General features: G+C 42.8%; 1 protein-coding gene across 1 annotated transcript in view; it reads right to left on the bottom strand.

The window, feature by feature from the left end:
• LOC129332314 (prosaposin-like) overlaps nt 1-15,423 on the bottom strand; it is a 59,611-nt gene extending 44,188 nt beyond the window's left edge. The window contains exon 1 of the mRNA XM_054983346.1: nt 15,004-15,423. Within this exon, the coding sequence (XP_054839321.1) occupies nt 15,004-15,064 (61 nt within the window). The 5' untranslated portion in view covers nt 15,065-15,423. The remainder of the gene's footprint in view (nt 1-15,003) is intronic.
• Nucleotides 15,424-15,940: the final 517 nt, after the last annotated feature.

A 15,940-nucleotide genomic window follows, 5' to 3' on the forward strand; every position in this document is an offset into this window, starting at 1 on the left:
GCGTCTGAAAATACCCATACACGACAAAGTTTAGAGGGTGCACCGCCAATTAATGATAGCCCCACCCATCCTATTGTGCCACTTTTTTTGTGTTGTTGCTAGGAGTAAGGCTGGCCCCAACCAACAGAAAGCAGAGATTGATGGATTTCCCAGATCAAACTGGAAACCAAGAGACATGTGGTTGGTTTAACATTTCTGTCTCTATGCTCTTTCCAGTACTCTGCTTCCACCCTGAACCTTGAAATTTTCCTTCATTGACAGTAACGGAGTCAATAAATGTGAACTCCAACACCTACTCTTAAGGAGCTATTTATCATTTTGTTTTTGAGTCACAACACAAAATAAAGTTTATGGTGCACCACTAACTTTAGCAGTTGCCCTACATTAACTGATCTCCTAATGTATTTTAATGTTAAAAAGCATTCTAAGGTGATGCTATTTAGAAAAAGGTTGAAATTCAGAGCGGGAGGGAAGCTTAAACCTCCTGCTGAGCCATTGCCCCTTGTGCTCACACTCGGCATATTATGTAGGTGGAATATTTACATTCACAAACTCATCTGACCAACCCTTTCCAGAACAACATACCAGAAGAATCTAAAGTGTTACACTTCAGGATTGAAAATGGTAACTTATTGAAGTGGAACAAATCTTGCATCAACAGCATCTCTACACAACAAAATTCTATTCCAGTTTAGCTGTCTTGGCTCCCCCACCCCCCACCCCGCCCATGAATCTTGGGGACTGTAGTCTGATGAGAGTGCTAAGAAGTCTGTCATGATCTGGCTGTGCCAGGAAGGCCTAGCAAGGCCTCAGGAGCCTGTTAGCAATGGGAGTAGGCCCATCTACGATTCCCAGGAGCTCCTGGGCTGTTTTGGCGTCCTTTTTGGCCAATCAGAACACATATAAGTCTGGGAGGAACACACATAAGCCTGGGAGGGGGAAAGCCTGTGTTCTTTCTCCCAGGGAGCAGGCCAGAGGAGGTTTCTGCTAGGGAGAGAGGCCCTCATCCAGGTAGGGTGAGAAGACAGGCTTGGCAGGCAGGGACAGTGAGTTCAGTCGCGCTAGGGCCTTTTGTTTTGTTATTTTACTTTCACCCACCTATTGTTGCTAATGCACCTTGCATGCTTGCTTGTTTGTTTGATATTAACTGACCTCCTTGTAAATAAATCCTTTTGTTTGTTGTTACTCTGCTGGGTCCTCATGCCTGTTTATTGGCCAAGCTACGGAGGTCAGAAGGGTTGGGAGGGTACTCTGGGCCTTCCCAAGGGACCCTAAATCCCAGAGTGGTGGCAGCGTAAGGTGGCTCACCTCACCTGAGGCATGACAAAGTCATTTAGTAATTTCAAGCTCTGAACTTTGCAAGATTCTCTAGTGGGGGGGGGGAGGATGGTTGTGAAACCAGTTTAAGGCCCAGGCTACACATGCAGCAGAATGAAGTAACAGAATGTCGGGGGAGGAAGGAAGAGTTAACTTTAACCAGTTTGGGTAGAAAGTGCAAGTGCCTTTATTTAAAGTTCCCCCAACTTAAAAAAAAAGAAATCCTTGCAAGTAAAAAAAAATAGCACAGCAATTATACGAGTTTTCTACTTGTGAGCTTTTACATAAAAGAGAATTCAAATATGTCACCTCCCATCTGCAATCAGAAATGGTTTAAATCATTCTAGTCCCTCAGCTTCATTCCTGCTGCATTGTGCTGTATGTAGAGATCATTTTAACTCTGTTGTACAGATAAACTGTATTTATATCTTATTTATTTAAAAATGACTATCTTGCTTCCCAATTTCTTTTTAAGACAGCTTATCATATGTGAACATTAAAAATGATAAACAAAATAAAATGTCCTTTTAAAAAAATACTGCCCTAAAATATAGTGGAATCTCTCTTAGCAGTGCAAATAACAACCAAAACAAACCCTGCAAAATAGCAGAGTCCAATAGCACCTTTAAGACTAACCAACTTTATTGTAGCATAAGCTTTCAAGAACTACAGCTCTCTTCTGCATCTGATGAAGAGAGCTGTGATTCTTGAAGGCTTATGCTACAATAAAGTTGGTTGGTCTTAAAGGTGCTACTGGACTTTTTACTATTTTGCAACTACAGACTAACATGGCTAACACCTCTGGATCAAAAAAACCCTGCAGTTATCTGTTAGGGAAAGATCTCTGAAATGACTCATTTTACAAGCCCTCCTAAATGCTGAAAGTAAAGAGGAGGAACATCCTCCAGTAATTTATTCCATGCTATGTATCAGCCTGGCCAAAGTAACCAACAGGAAGGATCATCTGAGGTGGCACCTGGGCTCATCCCAAGAAAGGAGGTCCTTCAGGTTATGAACAACTTTAAAAATAAGAACCAGCACCTGGAACACAATCCAGAAGCAAGTGTAGTTTCTTCAAAAGCATTGAAATCTGCTCAAAGCACTCATTAAAGTATAAACCAACATAGAAAGATAACAGCAGAACAAATACAAGAAAATCCAAAATGATGCTTGTCCGGGGTCTGAGCCCCAGCCCCCAGACTTGACAAGAGGGAACAGCAGGTCAACCGGGCTGACGGGCAAACAGAGGGGGCAGCCAGCAGCCAGCAGGTCAACCGGTCAGCCAGCAGGCAGTAGGTCAACCGGTCTGACTGGCAAGCAGAGGGGGCAGCCTGGGGACAGCAGGTCATCCCCTCCCACGGGCAAATGGAGCCAGAACCTGCCGGCGCCAGGGGCAAGAGGCAAAGGCCCAGGGCCTCAGGAGTCAGGGGGAGACAGAGAGAAGCCAGCGAGTCCCACTCCCCTGGGGAAGGAAAGGGGACTAAGCAAGGCAGAAGGGGGCAAGGGCAGAGGGATTGGGGGCCCAGCAGTCACCCACCCAAAGACCTTACCTAAGGAGGAGAAGCAGCAGCAGCCCCAACAGCCCAAAGCCACGCCCCAGCTAGAAAATAGTAGCCTGGCCCAGGAGTTGCCAGAAGCCAAGCCACTCCAGGTGGGGCTATTGGAGGCACTCTGCAGGAAGCCCTGGGCAACCAGCCAAGGAGCCGCAGCTGGACCCACCTTCAGCCATCAGCTCAGCCAGGGAGGCCGAGCTGCTAGCCAGGGGACTGCAGCTGGACAGGCCTTCAGCAATCAGCCAAGGCAGGGAGGCTGGGCAGCCAGGGAACAAGGCACAGCTGGTGCTGGTCAGTGGGGCCAGATCAGCTACCCCAGCTGCAACTGCTTGGTGCAGCCCAAGACTGGGCTGGAAGAGGGGTGGGGCAGTAGAAGGAAGCCCTATAAAAGCTGGCTGGGAAGAGCCCTGTGGTGGTGGATGTGAGTAAGGAGTGATAATGTGGAGTGAGAGTGGTGCAATGCAAGAGTGGAGGTTTGGAGGAGAGTTCTGGAAGGAGGGGATGAAGAAGGACACAGGGGGCAAGCAGGCCAGGTTGAGCAGGCCAGCGAGTGGACTGAGAGGGAGTCTGGGTGAGGTATACCGCCCCTCCTTTCACAGAGCAGGGTCCTGCAGCATCCCTGGCCCCCCTATGACGTCAGGAGCAGACCGCCCAATGCCACGCCCAGCGGCAGCGGCGGCAAGCCCTGACAATGCTTACTGAAAAATGCCGATACATTTTTAAGCAAATTGGAAATAGTTATCCAAATATTTGATCTCAATGCAGGTAGCTATTTGCTTCGGAACATGACATTGGGAAAGCAGCCACACACACACTCCAACAGGAGTCAAAGCTAGGCAGAAGAGTGAGGGTTTTCTTAGCTCTTTGCCCCGTTTTGTTTGCATGATGGAAAACGATCCAGCAAGCTACTCTTAGTCACTGTAGGGGGAAAGGCATGATACTAATACTTGCCCTGGTTTCTCTACAGGAACTAAAACAAGCCATGGATAGCCATTTCTAGATGGGAGATTGGAACCCAGTTGTAGCCGAGTGTATTCTGGGGGATCCTGTGGCTGCTTTTTGCAGCTAAATTAATTATTGGGGGATCTGATCATGGATTTCAAACATCATTTGTAGTTTGGTCCTCAGACCGGACTTTCCAGGTAAGCACCCCATTTGAGCTTCTCTTCTTTTGTAGTTCCATCCCTAGACTCCATCTTTCCCAATTCTTTTTAGATGAGGTTTAGCAGACTGTGAGAAAGGGAAGACTTTTTTTCTTGAATGTACTTCATACAGTTCAACAAATTCTAGTAGCTTCTACATGGAATAAAATTAAATATAAACAAACCAGGCACAAAAGTTTACCTTGAGCACACAAGTGGGCAATTTTAGAACAGAAATTAGAAACAAGGAAGAGGAACTGTCCAGGAGCAAGTAAGTAGGACAGACTGCATGCAAGAATAAAATCACAGGGTACTTAACTCAACTCATTTTTGTTATTAAGTAGAAACCTGGAAACCAGGACACTAATCCCTAACAGTCATTATAGTTGTAATTATCATGCACTGTAATTTCACTTTTGGTGTCTGTAACAAACAAAACAGCACCATGCATTAGATGGTTACAAAAATAACCACTTGTAATGTTTTCTTTAAAAAGTATGATTACTATTATGCTGCTTCTCCCCCCTTTGGGACCAAAGCACAAATGGTTCTGAAAGATCCATCAACTAATCTTCCAGAATTAGTGACAGACAGCACGAGGGACTCATTTTTGATGGTCAAAACCATACAGAGGAAATGTTAAGCCCCTCTTTCCCCCTGCATTGAAGACCTGATCAAGCAGAAATAAGGTTAATTTCCAAACAGTAATATTATTTTATGGTATCTTTTTATCATCCCCCCCTCTTTTCCTTTTTCTTTCCAACCTTCCACAATAAAAAAGTCAAATATAAATGTATGAAAGCCAAAAAGGTAATTAATATATAAAAACAGCATACAATCCATTAAGAAATGCATTTGAATCCCATTGATTTCAATAGGAAACACATTCTTAAATATCTCCCATTGGAAATAATTGGAATAACAAGTGCTGGATTGTTAATTTGATACACTTCTTATGACTGCTTTTATCTTTTTATTCTGGGCAAGATCCAATCAAAGTTAAGCACTTTGATACCCAATTGGTTTCAATGGGAAATATTTAAATGCATGCTTTACTTTCCTGTTGAAGTGAGTGGGACTTTAAAAGTATTTCATTTTGGCTGAAGAGAACTTAAGTGAACTGCTGTGTGTGAAAGTAGCTCTTTCAGTGATGGTAACAGAGTGAGTCACGTTCAAGTGTCACCATCATCGTGCATCCTACTGGGTGAATGGGATCAAACAAACTGGTTCTGCCCATCCTGTTCCCTTCAAAGATGTCAGACGGTACCAGATGATTCATTTCCGACTCACTTGGAAGCAAGGAAGTTGGTGTAGAGAACTCTGCTCAAGCTGCGTAATGGTCAGGTAAACACACTGGGTGTAGGCACGAATCCGGACCAAGGGAAAGATTTGCTAAACCTGTTTTATTTTTCGTAATAGCATTAACCTGACACAATTCAGAACTCTGGGCTTACACAAGCGCCTCTTCAGGAGCCCTTAACTCATCTCTGCATAGGCCTGCCCTCTAGGAGATCTCCCAGATCCCATCATCTGATGTGTCGCTTGCTCCAAGCACCAAGACCTGTTCTTGCCTGAATCACACAATTATGACACTAGCAATATACCACACATATTACTAAATGAGATTGCTGGAGGGGAGGGAACAAAGAGTCTATTGGTAAGCCTGGGCAATTTATATATTAGAGTATTCTACTAGCATCTGGGAAATATAGGTTCAAAGCCCCACTTGGCCACGAAGTTTGCTGGGTGATTGAAACCAATCATACTCTCTCGGCCTCAAAGCAGTCTGATTACCCCAGTTTGGGCTGAGCTTGTCAGCACTAAGCAAGGTTGACTATGATCAGTACCTAGATGGGAGACCACCAAGGAAGACTGGAGTTGCTAAGCGGAGGGGAACCATGGCAAACCACCTCTGCTCATTTCCTGCCTGGAATACCCCATGGAAGGAGTTTCCATAGCTCATTTGTGGCTCGGTGGCATGATGTTGTTCTTCTTGTTGTGAAGATAAAATAGAGAAGGGAAGGACCATCTTGGTTCCCCCAAGCTTCTCGTAGGAAATAAATACAACCATAAGTACCTCTATTTCTGGTTTCTCTTTCCATGCTCCCCTTCCCCTCCCCTCCACTACTTTGGTTATACCATTAGGGCAATTCACACCTATTTGACAGATAAGAGTGGGCTGTAAAAATCATAATGCTGTATTGCTCAAAGTGAAACTCTTGCTGAAGCACGCATTTCACTGATGGGCAGAACCCACTTCCTGCTGTGCCAAAGTGGCGATGTGACTTAGCAGTCAGGCAGTCCTTCACCACAAACAAGACATTTGAAGTGGGTAGAATTAAATCAAACATGGATTAGGAGGTGGCTTGTGTCAAGGCGCCATATCACCTTGTTCACAGGGGGTTTTTTTCTGGGAAAAGAGGTGGCAGGACTCTCGAGAGGGAAATGAGGAAGAAACACACGGGATTCTTTGAAATCATATTATTTTCAAGCACTATTGCCGAGTATTTTCAAGAGGTGCCGGAACTCCGTTCCCCCACGTTCCCCCTGAAAAAAAAAAGCCCTGCTTGTTCACATCAGAGCACACCCATGCGCATGAGCCTTCACTAATAGTCCCTCCTTAAATACGATTTTTCTACCAAGAGTCAGATTGTTTGCCAAGATTAATACTTCTTCCTCCTAAACCATGTTTCAGATCATACACAGCATAAATACCTGCAAGGGGAAGCCTGTTGTCCCATTTTAAAATGTTACGATGCCTCTGTGTCAACTGTTCAAAGTTTTTGGAATGAAAGAAGACATCCATTTAACTTTTTTTTTTAAATTGTGGGAATCTAAGCCTTAGGAGACATTCCGGATAGAGCTTTGGTTCTTTACAAAAGTCAGTGATTATGCTGATCTACTGCTATACCTTGTGGATCAGCATGAATGAAACAATGGCTGTGGCAAAAAGCAGAAGTGGTAGCAAGAACGCCCACGTAGCCTGCCGAAAGCACTTTTGAGGTCTCTCCCCCTCCATCCCATTTCTGTTTGTTTCAACCTGAGTATTGAAAACAGACTCCTGTGCTGCAGCCCAGTTCTGAAGTCCTGTACTTTGGATGAAGCTTGGTTTTGTAGATGGGGCTAAGTGGACAATGTTAAAGAAGGGCAGGGCTACAAGGCCACACCCAGAGCACACCTAGAATTTTTCTAGACAGACATGTAATTCTACTTAATCATGTCACTTGGAACATCTAAATCCTCTGCACTCGTTACCTGTTTGCTTCCAGGCTCACAGGATACCACTTCTAAAGTCATTTACAGCCGAGGGCCCCCAAACTTGTTGAACCACATCTCCTAGCATATTCTCACACACCAGCTGCACTCTTCAATCCTTTTAAAGCGCCCGCTCAGTATTGTCCATTTGCAAGTCAGGTTGTGGGCTTTTTCTGTGGCAGGACCAATCCTTTGGCGTGGCTTAGCAGAGTGGTGGAGGAAGGCATCTTCAGCCTCTCTACTCAGAGTTTTTCCAGGGCATTTGATGGAAGATAAATTGCTTTTGCAGGTCTGCCTGTGTTTATAAGTTTGTTGTTCATTTTATGATTTTTTTATTAGTGTAAAACAGAACAAATTAAAAAGCAATCAAGAGTGGGGGGAAAACCCAAACCTTGCTAGCTACAACAATACTATTGACAAATTTATACATAGGCATCTATAAAAGACTTTCAAATACCTAGAAGTAAGTCCATATGCAATTGCCTTCTATATGCAATACATTCATATGTTGGTAAGTTTATAAGGCCTTCAGTCCAGTGAAATACAGGATGTGGATTTTTGCTTTGCAATGTTGAAGTATTTCAGCAAACTGTAACCGAATAGAGGCTCCATTTCCATTTACCATTGGTTAGATTCCAAGAGACAGGCAAGTAGTTTAACAGTACATTAACATCCTCAAAAATAAATGAGTTTTCTAACACAAAATTAATATGACTAACAACTTTCTCCCAGATGGGCTGAACATGTCCAAAGCATATGCTTAAGAGATGCATTTGGTGAATTACACCGCCAACATTTAGGCACTATACTTAAACCTTTATAAAAAGATGCTGTATATAATATAACCTAAACAATTTTTTTTGCAGAATAAGTCACAACAAGTTCCATAGGAGCAACAGGTGTATGGCTTAAAGCTAGTTGGGTGTAGTAGTTAAGAGCATGGGACTCTAATCTGGAGAGCCGGGTTTGATTCCCCACTCCTCCACAAAGCCAGCTGGGTGACCTTGGGCGAGTCACAGTTCTCTTGAGCTCTCTTAGCCCCACCCACCTCACAGGGTGATTGTTGTGGGGTAATAATAACACTTTGTAAACCACTCTGAGTGGGCATTAAGTTGTCCTGAAGGGCGGTATATAAATCAAATATTATTATTATTATTTATCCCATTGCTTTAGGAAAATTGGATGCTCCAGTTCATTATTCCATTCATCTCTAAGGCTCTGTGTATCATGTTTATTAACCAACCTCAAATATTTATATACAAATATTGTAGATTTCACTTTCTGTATTGATTCAATAATTATCTCCAAAAGTGAGGGAGGTTTTGAAGCACTCAAAGCTGTTCATTTTATTGCGCTTGACGCATTTGCAACTTGCTGCTAACTTCATAGCGACCTTGGGTCTAAGGAGGTAGGGCAGAACCTCTATATTTTAAATAAATAAAGCTGGGAGAGACAGTTCAGTGGTGCATGTGCAGCCAAACCACCATTATCCTAAATAATACTGGCAAAGTCATACATAGATTTTGTTCTTTTAAATAATTACTTCCAAGACTCATAATTTCCTAGAATTTTTCACCCCACAGGGATTAGTAGAAATGGAGGGGTTTGAACACCCAGCAATTAGCTGGAATTCTGCTGTGGCGCCTGATTTTTTTTTTAAACCTTTATCGTACGACTTCCTCAGATTTTCAAGGATGCCCCCATGTGGTTACTATAATGCTGGTACAGTACACACAGATCAGCAGTGGCTTCTTTATGTTTTGGAATTCCTGTCATATGGACCTCAGGAGCATTTCGTGTGTTACCATTTTTCTTTTTGTCTACTGCATGAACTTTAAATCAGATGGGGAAGGGTGTTCTACACTGGGAAATGAATGCCCTAGGCATGCATAGGCCTACTTTGGATCAAGGCCATTGTGCACAGGGAGAAAGGGCTTGTAATGTGTGGATCGGCAGGCAAAGTTTGACTTTGGGGAGAAATGTGCTGTTGCTGCTGCTCAGAAAGTGGGATGCAGATTTCTAGTTGTGTATCTTCCAAAAACATCCTAAACCAACCCCATACCATAATGTACATATCCACAACAAACCTTGTTTCATCTAAACTGTACTTTTGTGGGGTAACACACTACTGAATAACAAGACTTGAAACATCTCTCAGCCACAACTACTCCACAGAATTCACAGCAGAGATTGCAGCTCTTTACTGTGTATTTTCAACCTATTCTATGGTTGAGGTTTGTTCACCAGGAAGCCAGTGCAGGCAAGTGTATGAGTACCAAAGGACAAAGGCCTTATTCAAATCCTGCTTTAGGAAAGAAATCATAAGACTGCTTTAGGATTGAACTAGCTGTACGGGAAATCTGTAAGGAGATCTTCAGCCACACTTTTATCAATTTAAAAACAGCTCTTGATGCTCGTTTTGGATTGGGTGGCCATGGTGCAGAAGAAACAGTTTTAACTCTGTGTGCAAACCCCCACCCTCACCGATGCCATTTTTCCAATGGCAGGCCAAGGAGTAAAGTACATTTAACCTTGATCAGTAAGAGGGAAGTGGGGCAATTGTGTGTGCCTTTTTGTCTTCCGGCACTAATGTGCTCAGTTAGTGGGAGTACTGGATTAGGAGTGGGTTAACCAACTCACCCTCCCTACTGCTTTTTAACATTAAAAATAGTAGATCTGAACCCTTCTCTTACATTACACATAGTTCGAGCTTTAAACATTTCAGCTATACTGTGGTTATAGACAACAATAGGATAGTAAAACCAAATTGACTAGGATAATTGCATAAAGAGAATATGGTTGCAATTTATTGCATGTAACATCTTGTTTGTATTGCATTTTTTCTTTTAATTTTGTTGTATGTCTTACACTGTTTCTTTATAGCACTGTTTGGTCCAGTTTTGTAATCTACCTTGAGTCAGACTACCATAAATATAAAAGTATTATACTGAAATATACTTTCCCACCTCGCTATGCGTGCATGCTATTTTGTCACTATTGTGACAACACGTGATTAGCTTATGCAAGTATTTGACTTGAGTAAATCAATGGCATTTAGTAAGTTTCAACTTTTTTATTTGCTCGTCCCATAAGGAAGCATCCCCTTGAGCAAGTTTTCCAGGTCAAGTTTCAAATCTGAATTTTGAGGATAAATTTCTAATGTGTAAACCAATTTTATTTCAATTGCCATCTCTACTGAAAGCGTTCTCACTACAGATAGTACACCAAAGTCTGTTGTTACTCAACTTCCATCTGTTCCAGTGGCTGCATAGGAGTCCCACTGAAGTGTGCAGAACTTATACAACTCCAGTAATTGGAGGATCACATCTGTCCGGCAAACTTCAAGAGATGAAAAATCAAGCTTTGTCATTCGCATTCTCTTTCTGAAATTCCAAGATTTGCATATGGTCCCGTGAACTATTTAGCTCCAATGTATGTACCAATGTGGAATAAGAGTCCTACTTCTTCAGAGGCATCTCCCATTGGTATTTTCAAACTACAAGGACATGTTACTTTTGAAAGTAGTATAGTTAAAGAACATCCCAGCTGAACAGAAACAAGTTCTTCCACTCCAGCAATTTGGCATGTTAATACAGAGCAAGGAACAGCAGCTGGAGCCCTCAAGATCAAATCTGCCCCTATCCTAAAATGCAACAAGAAAGGGGAGCTGGGTCTTAAAAATATACAAGTGTTTTTAAAAATCTTAGATGCATTCATTTCACACATTTCAAGCTGTAAACTTCTGTTTGAAGGGCATTTCATAGTGCTACTGGATGTTTAAAATTAATTTCCCCCATCATTAAACGGCTGCTAGAAGAAGTTAGGTTTGACTAAAGATCTGTACTAGAAGCTATATTTCTCGCTACGCCCATCAATATACAGGTCAGCGGGATCTAATCGTGAATATTGAAACACACTAACATTAGCATTAGATCCATTGTTTTCTTACCAAGTTATGCCGGCAGGGGTATGTTGATTCAGTACTGCAGAAACAACTTGATATTCTAGATGTTGAATAACTCCATTAGTATCTCAATTTTGGAATGGAAAAATTCAGAATGGAAATTCTGAATTTGCCATAATAGTAAGCCTATATTAAGAGATACATCAACAATTTATTAATTTTTCATTTACTTTCTCTTTCCTGGATGTTGTGTTTTGCTCACTGTACCTCCAAGGAAGGAGAAGGCACTTATAAAATAAACCTCAGAGTTAAACTAGATGTTACAGTATCCACAGCTCTAACCCGTGGATGCCAACACCATTTTAAAGCTGAAGAGAACCAATTAACATTGCCACAAAAGCCCAATGCTTATTGGTCCCACCGAGCAGCAGGACTAGGTGACCAGGATCAGACCCTTGTTGGCATTTTTAAATGGAGGACTTTCTTTAAAATGGCATCAGCCTCTCCAGCGCAGACCTCTGGGGAAGCCGTAAATGTCTAGTTTGGTTCTCTCAGCTGGAGCAGTTTGGTGTATGATCGAAACCAAAGTTCATTGCCATGTTTTTTTTAGTTATTGCACATAAAGTTGTAACTATATGTATCTACAATATTCACATATGGTACAGAACTGCATGTTCATTGCATAGGCATATCTGTCATAATGAAAACATACCACTACTTGCCCCAGCTAGGACAAGGAAAGTCTTTCCAGGGGAAGGGCACCTGTGGCATTACTTAAAGGAGCCAAGGAGTGGTGTGACTAAAGTTGGCCTATATTGCTTCCCTTCTTTTTCAGATGACCTCTTCCAAACACCTGCAGATTAGGCACTAAAAGCACCAACTAGGACAGAAAGCAGCTCTCAGGCAGGCATGTCTAGACTTAAGGTATTAGCCTTGAGCAAAAATGCCAGTCTCAAAGAGGAGCGGAGATACAACTGGTTTGCAGCAGAGGGGCCACCAACCAGTTATGCTAGTTTGTATTATTCCATGCTTTTGAGAATTGCCTCTTTTGGACAGTTTGCCTACTTAACATCTTTTGAGTGAAGCTCTTTGAGTGTTAGCGTGCTTAAGCAGTTTCCATCAATAGCAGCTGGTGACTTCAAGGTTGCATTAAACATACTCCTAAAGAGCTTCCATAGTGTGGTATGCTTAACTTGGGCTCTATTGGTGCAGTAGACCCCTCACTCTAAAAAGGAGGAAGGCTTTTAATTGCCAGTACAAAGAGTTCCAAACCTGAGACCCAACTGCAAAGCCTATGTTAAGTTGTATTGCACAAGTCATGGCCAAGGGCCCAAGAGAACCAGCATTGTGAATAGAGGGGTCAGGGTGCCAGACCAGGAGCATACGCATTGGATTCAACCCCCTCCCCTCCCAGGTTGTGAAGCTCATTAGGTGAGCTCATAGCTTGTGAAGATTGGAAGAACCACATACCTCCACCTCAAGTTCCTCAGAGGTAGGGTGGGTTAAAAAAATGTAATAGAAGCCACTGAAGCTCAGGGCAAGCTGCAGGCTTGGGAACAGGCTGAGGTGAGGAACTGCTTATCAGCTGAACATCTATTTACTGACTTGTTCACAAATTACCTGAAGAATAGATCATGTCATCTAAAGCTGACACTTTTCAGAAAAATGGAGAAAAGCATTTCACAGATGCCTTTAAATATCTTTCCTATGTAGCCAGGACAACTGTCTGAGAGTGGAGATGTTAGACCTTTAAAAGTTTAAGCTGTTTAGAGCCTTTTTGATTTCCAAAGTCTCACTGACATCTTTTGATCTCACTGGCTGTTGTATTTGTTTGACTAAACAGTGCTGATCTCCCGAAGGCAAGGGTGAGCCTCATTCCGCTTGCAAAGTACTGCAACTGGGGATGGTGCAATGATGTAGGAGGAGGGGTGCGCCCGTTTATAGTTTAGAATTGCCCAGGAATGACGAGTGTGACAAGAACTACCCTTTCCATAGGCCTTCAAGGTAAATCAGGCACAATAAACCTGCCAAGCCCAATGCTGTGTCTACACTGTGTAGAAGGTGGTGGCAGTGCCCAATCATGAGGAAAATGCCACTTTTTTTGAAATAGAAAGAATAAGGACTATGAAGTCACAGGGAACATGCTGCAGCACAGGATTTCTCAAACACGGATCCGGAGGACCTTCCCCCTAGGGTACTCTAGAAAGACTGAAAATCTTTGGCAAGGGCAGCTTCAGAGGAAGGGATCCAAAACTGCTTCCACCTCTTTTAGAAAGTGGGAGCTCACAGTGCTGCTGCCACCTAGCTTTCAGATCACCTTAGCATTAACCTGAAATGCACCAATAGGTCATTGGGAACAAACAGCTAAGACCTATGAATGCCAAGAAGCTGAGTGGCACCAAGGGGGGTGGGGGAGGTACAGCCCTAATGTAGTTACAGTAGTTTCTTTCAGTGTGAAATTCAAGCGGCTTTCACTCTATTTTCCAATGCAAAAGATTTCAGTAGACACACCCTTCTGTGTATCCATAGGCAGTATCAGCCAATGACAGTACACAGTTGAATACCAGAAGTGCAGGTTGTGTGAGATGCTAATCTTTTTCCTATTTCTATGAGCAGCTCCAAGACTTAGATCTTAAGAAGCCCACAGTTACACTCAAGGGAGGCAACACCTTTTCCCTGTATCCTTCTTTACCTTCCCCTCCTCCTCAACTGCACTTCTTCAGATTGGTGAACTTGAAGGAACAAGGGGGCAAACTGGATGTCCGCAGCAGGAGGGGAGAATTGGCAAAAAACTTTCTCCCCTTCTTTCCAGGCAGAAAAGCTGTTTGAGGAGCTGTGTGGTGACAACGCAGCAGCCTCAAGGTCATCAAGTGAAAGTTTTTCCAGAGCCCAGCCATTCAGCTGCTTTGCATCTCAAAGGTGTTAATAAAACTAGCCTAGCTTTTCCCTTAACACAGTCTGAGACATTTCTGAAAACCTGCTCAACCATGGGCTACGCATTGCCTTATCATCCCAGCTAGCTGTGTGCAAGTCCTGCCTTGAAATCAAGACGCCTTGTAACTTTGAAAACTGGTTTGGCAAGAAAGGCCCTGCTAAGAAGTAGATAAAAGTTTGCACATTTAATAGCTACCTTAAAGTAAAATCCCTTGCTCTTCTGCAATAATAGTCCCCCTTCAATTGTCAAGTTAAAGGAAACTGAACTACAAATTCTATGCCACCTTGTACTGCATCCGTAAGTACAGAGACTCAGATGTGACTACAAATAAAGTCAAGAACTTGTGTTCTTGCTGGGGCAGGAGGGGGGCTAAAAGACATATCCAAACTGGGTACATATTTTACAGTATAGTGGGCTTCAGCTCTGAGCAGCTTTTCTCTCATATAATACTCTCCTCAGCCTGGAGGTTTGGTGTATTTGCTTCATACCAATGAATTGTGGTTGATAACTCATTAGACTGGAACACAGCGTATTTCTCAGTTGCAGGAGAACTAAGTTACAACGAATCCAAGAACCTACTTAACTTACAATGAATCCAAGGAACCTACTTGCCTTTACTTTGTAGACCTGGATATTCTTCTCTGCACAAAAGTGACACAAGAGGGGCATTTTAACACAAACTGCAAAGACACTGAGCTTTCCTCACCACTTTGTTCTACAAATTTTTGTTCTAGTTGGTCAAACACCACATTTCTTTCTCAGGAGAGTAAGCCAGAAGATAGATAATTATTCCTGCTAATTCATTACCCTTTATAGGATAACACAATACGCTTTTCAGCCTTTCCTCACATAGAAGTATTCTGTGCTCTGCTGACCAAGATAAAGGTCTGTCCTTACCTTGGTAAGAAGCCAAGCAGAGTGCCATCAGCAGCCACCAGCCTTTCCGTAAGCCTTCCATGTTCTTGGTGTGAATGAATCCTTCAGTGACCAGGACTGCTAAAGTGGTGCCTCCCAAATACAATGAGCAGTCCTGGAACAGGCAGCAAGATGAAGAGGCTGCCACCTACACCTCAGAAGTTTCACAAGTACCATTTACCACACCCATCCCTAAGCGAATGTAATTAAATATACGTAATATGTAAGAGCAGGAGTACTCCGAGTGAGAACTTGGATTTTCCACATAATAGCCGGTCCCTGCCAGCTCATAAGATGCTGCTTCTCTCTGCCTTAATTACTGCAGCAAGGAACTAAGCAGTTTAAGTCATGAAGCTGCGCATGTGATTTTGTCTCTTCATCTAGTTCCAACTCCTAGCCACACAATATTGTTGGCCTCTTCGGATAACTTGTTAAAGTTCAAATCTTTCTTCCAATGAGAAGGAAAACGGAGAACATTCTTTCAAAATCCTGCTGTAGGCCTTTTTAATATACAATATCATAATGCAGTAGCCACTCTGTATATTTTGGGGAAAGAAATATGGTAAGGCAGCATACAGGTCAGCCACAATTTCAACAGTATACTATTTTAGGCTGGTAGTCTTCAATTTTCTTCATCTGATGTGGACTTAAAAATTATGCCATTTTGAAACTGATGTGTTTATTTACAGCACAGTAAAATGTACTATCAGCACGTGAAGATTATTGTTGCTTCATACAGAAATGGCTTAATACAGAAATGGGAACTAATAATCAGTGGAAGGCGCACAGGGATGCAGATCTTTGCCCTACCCCCAGCAACCCCTTCCAATTCCCCAAAAGATGGTCACTGGCGTCACAAATCCCACACTGACAAGCATCCATGCTGGCTGGGAGAGGGAGTGAAGCCACCTTTCTTATT

The sequence above is a fragment of the Eublepharis macularius genome, chromosome 6 (genome assembly GCF_028583425.1).
Source record: "Eublepharis macularius isolate TG4126 chromosome 6, MPM_Emac_v1.0, whole genome shotgun sequence".
NCBI classification, from domain to species: Eukaryota; Metazoa; Chordata; class Lepidosauria; order Squamata; family Eublepharidae; genus Eublepharis; species Eublepharis macularius.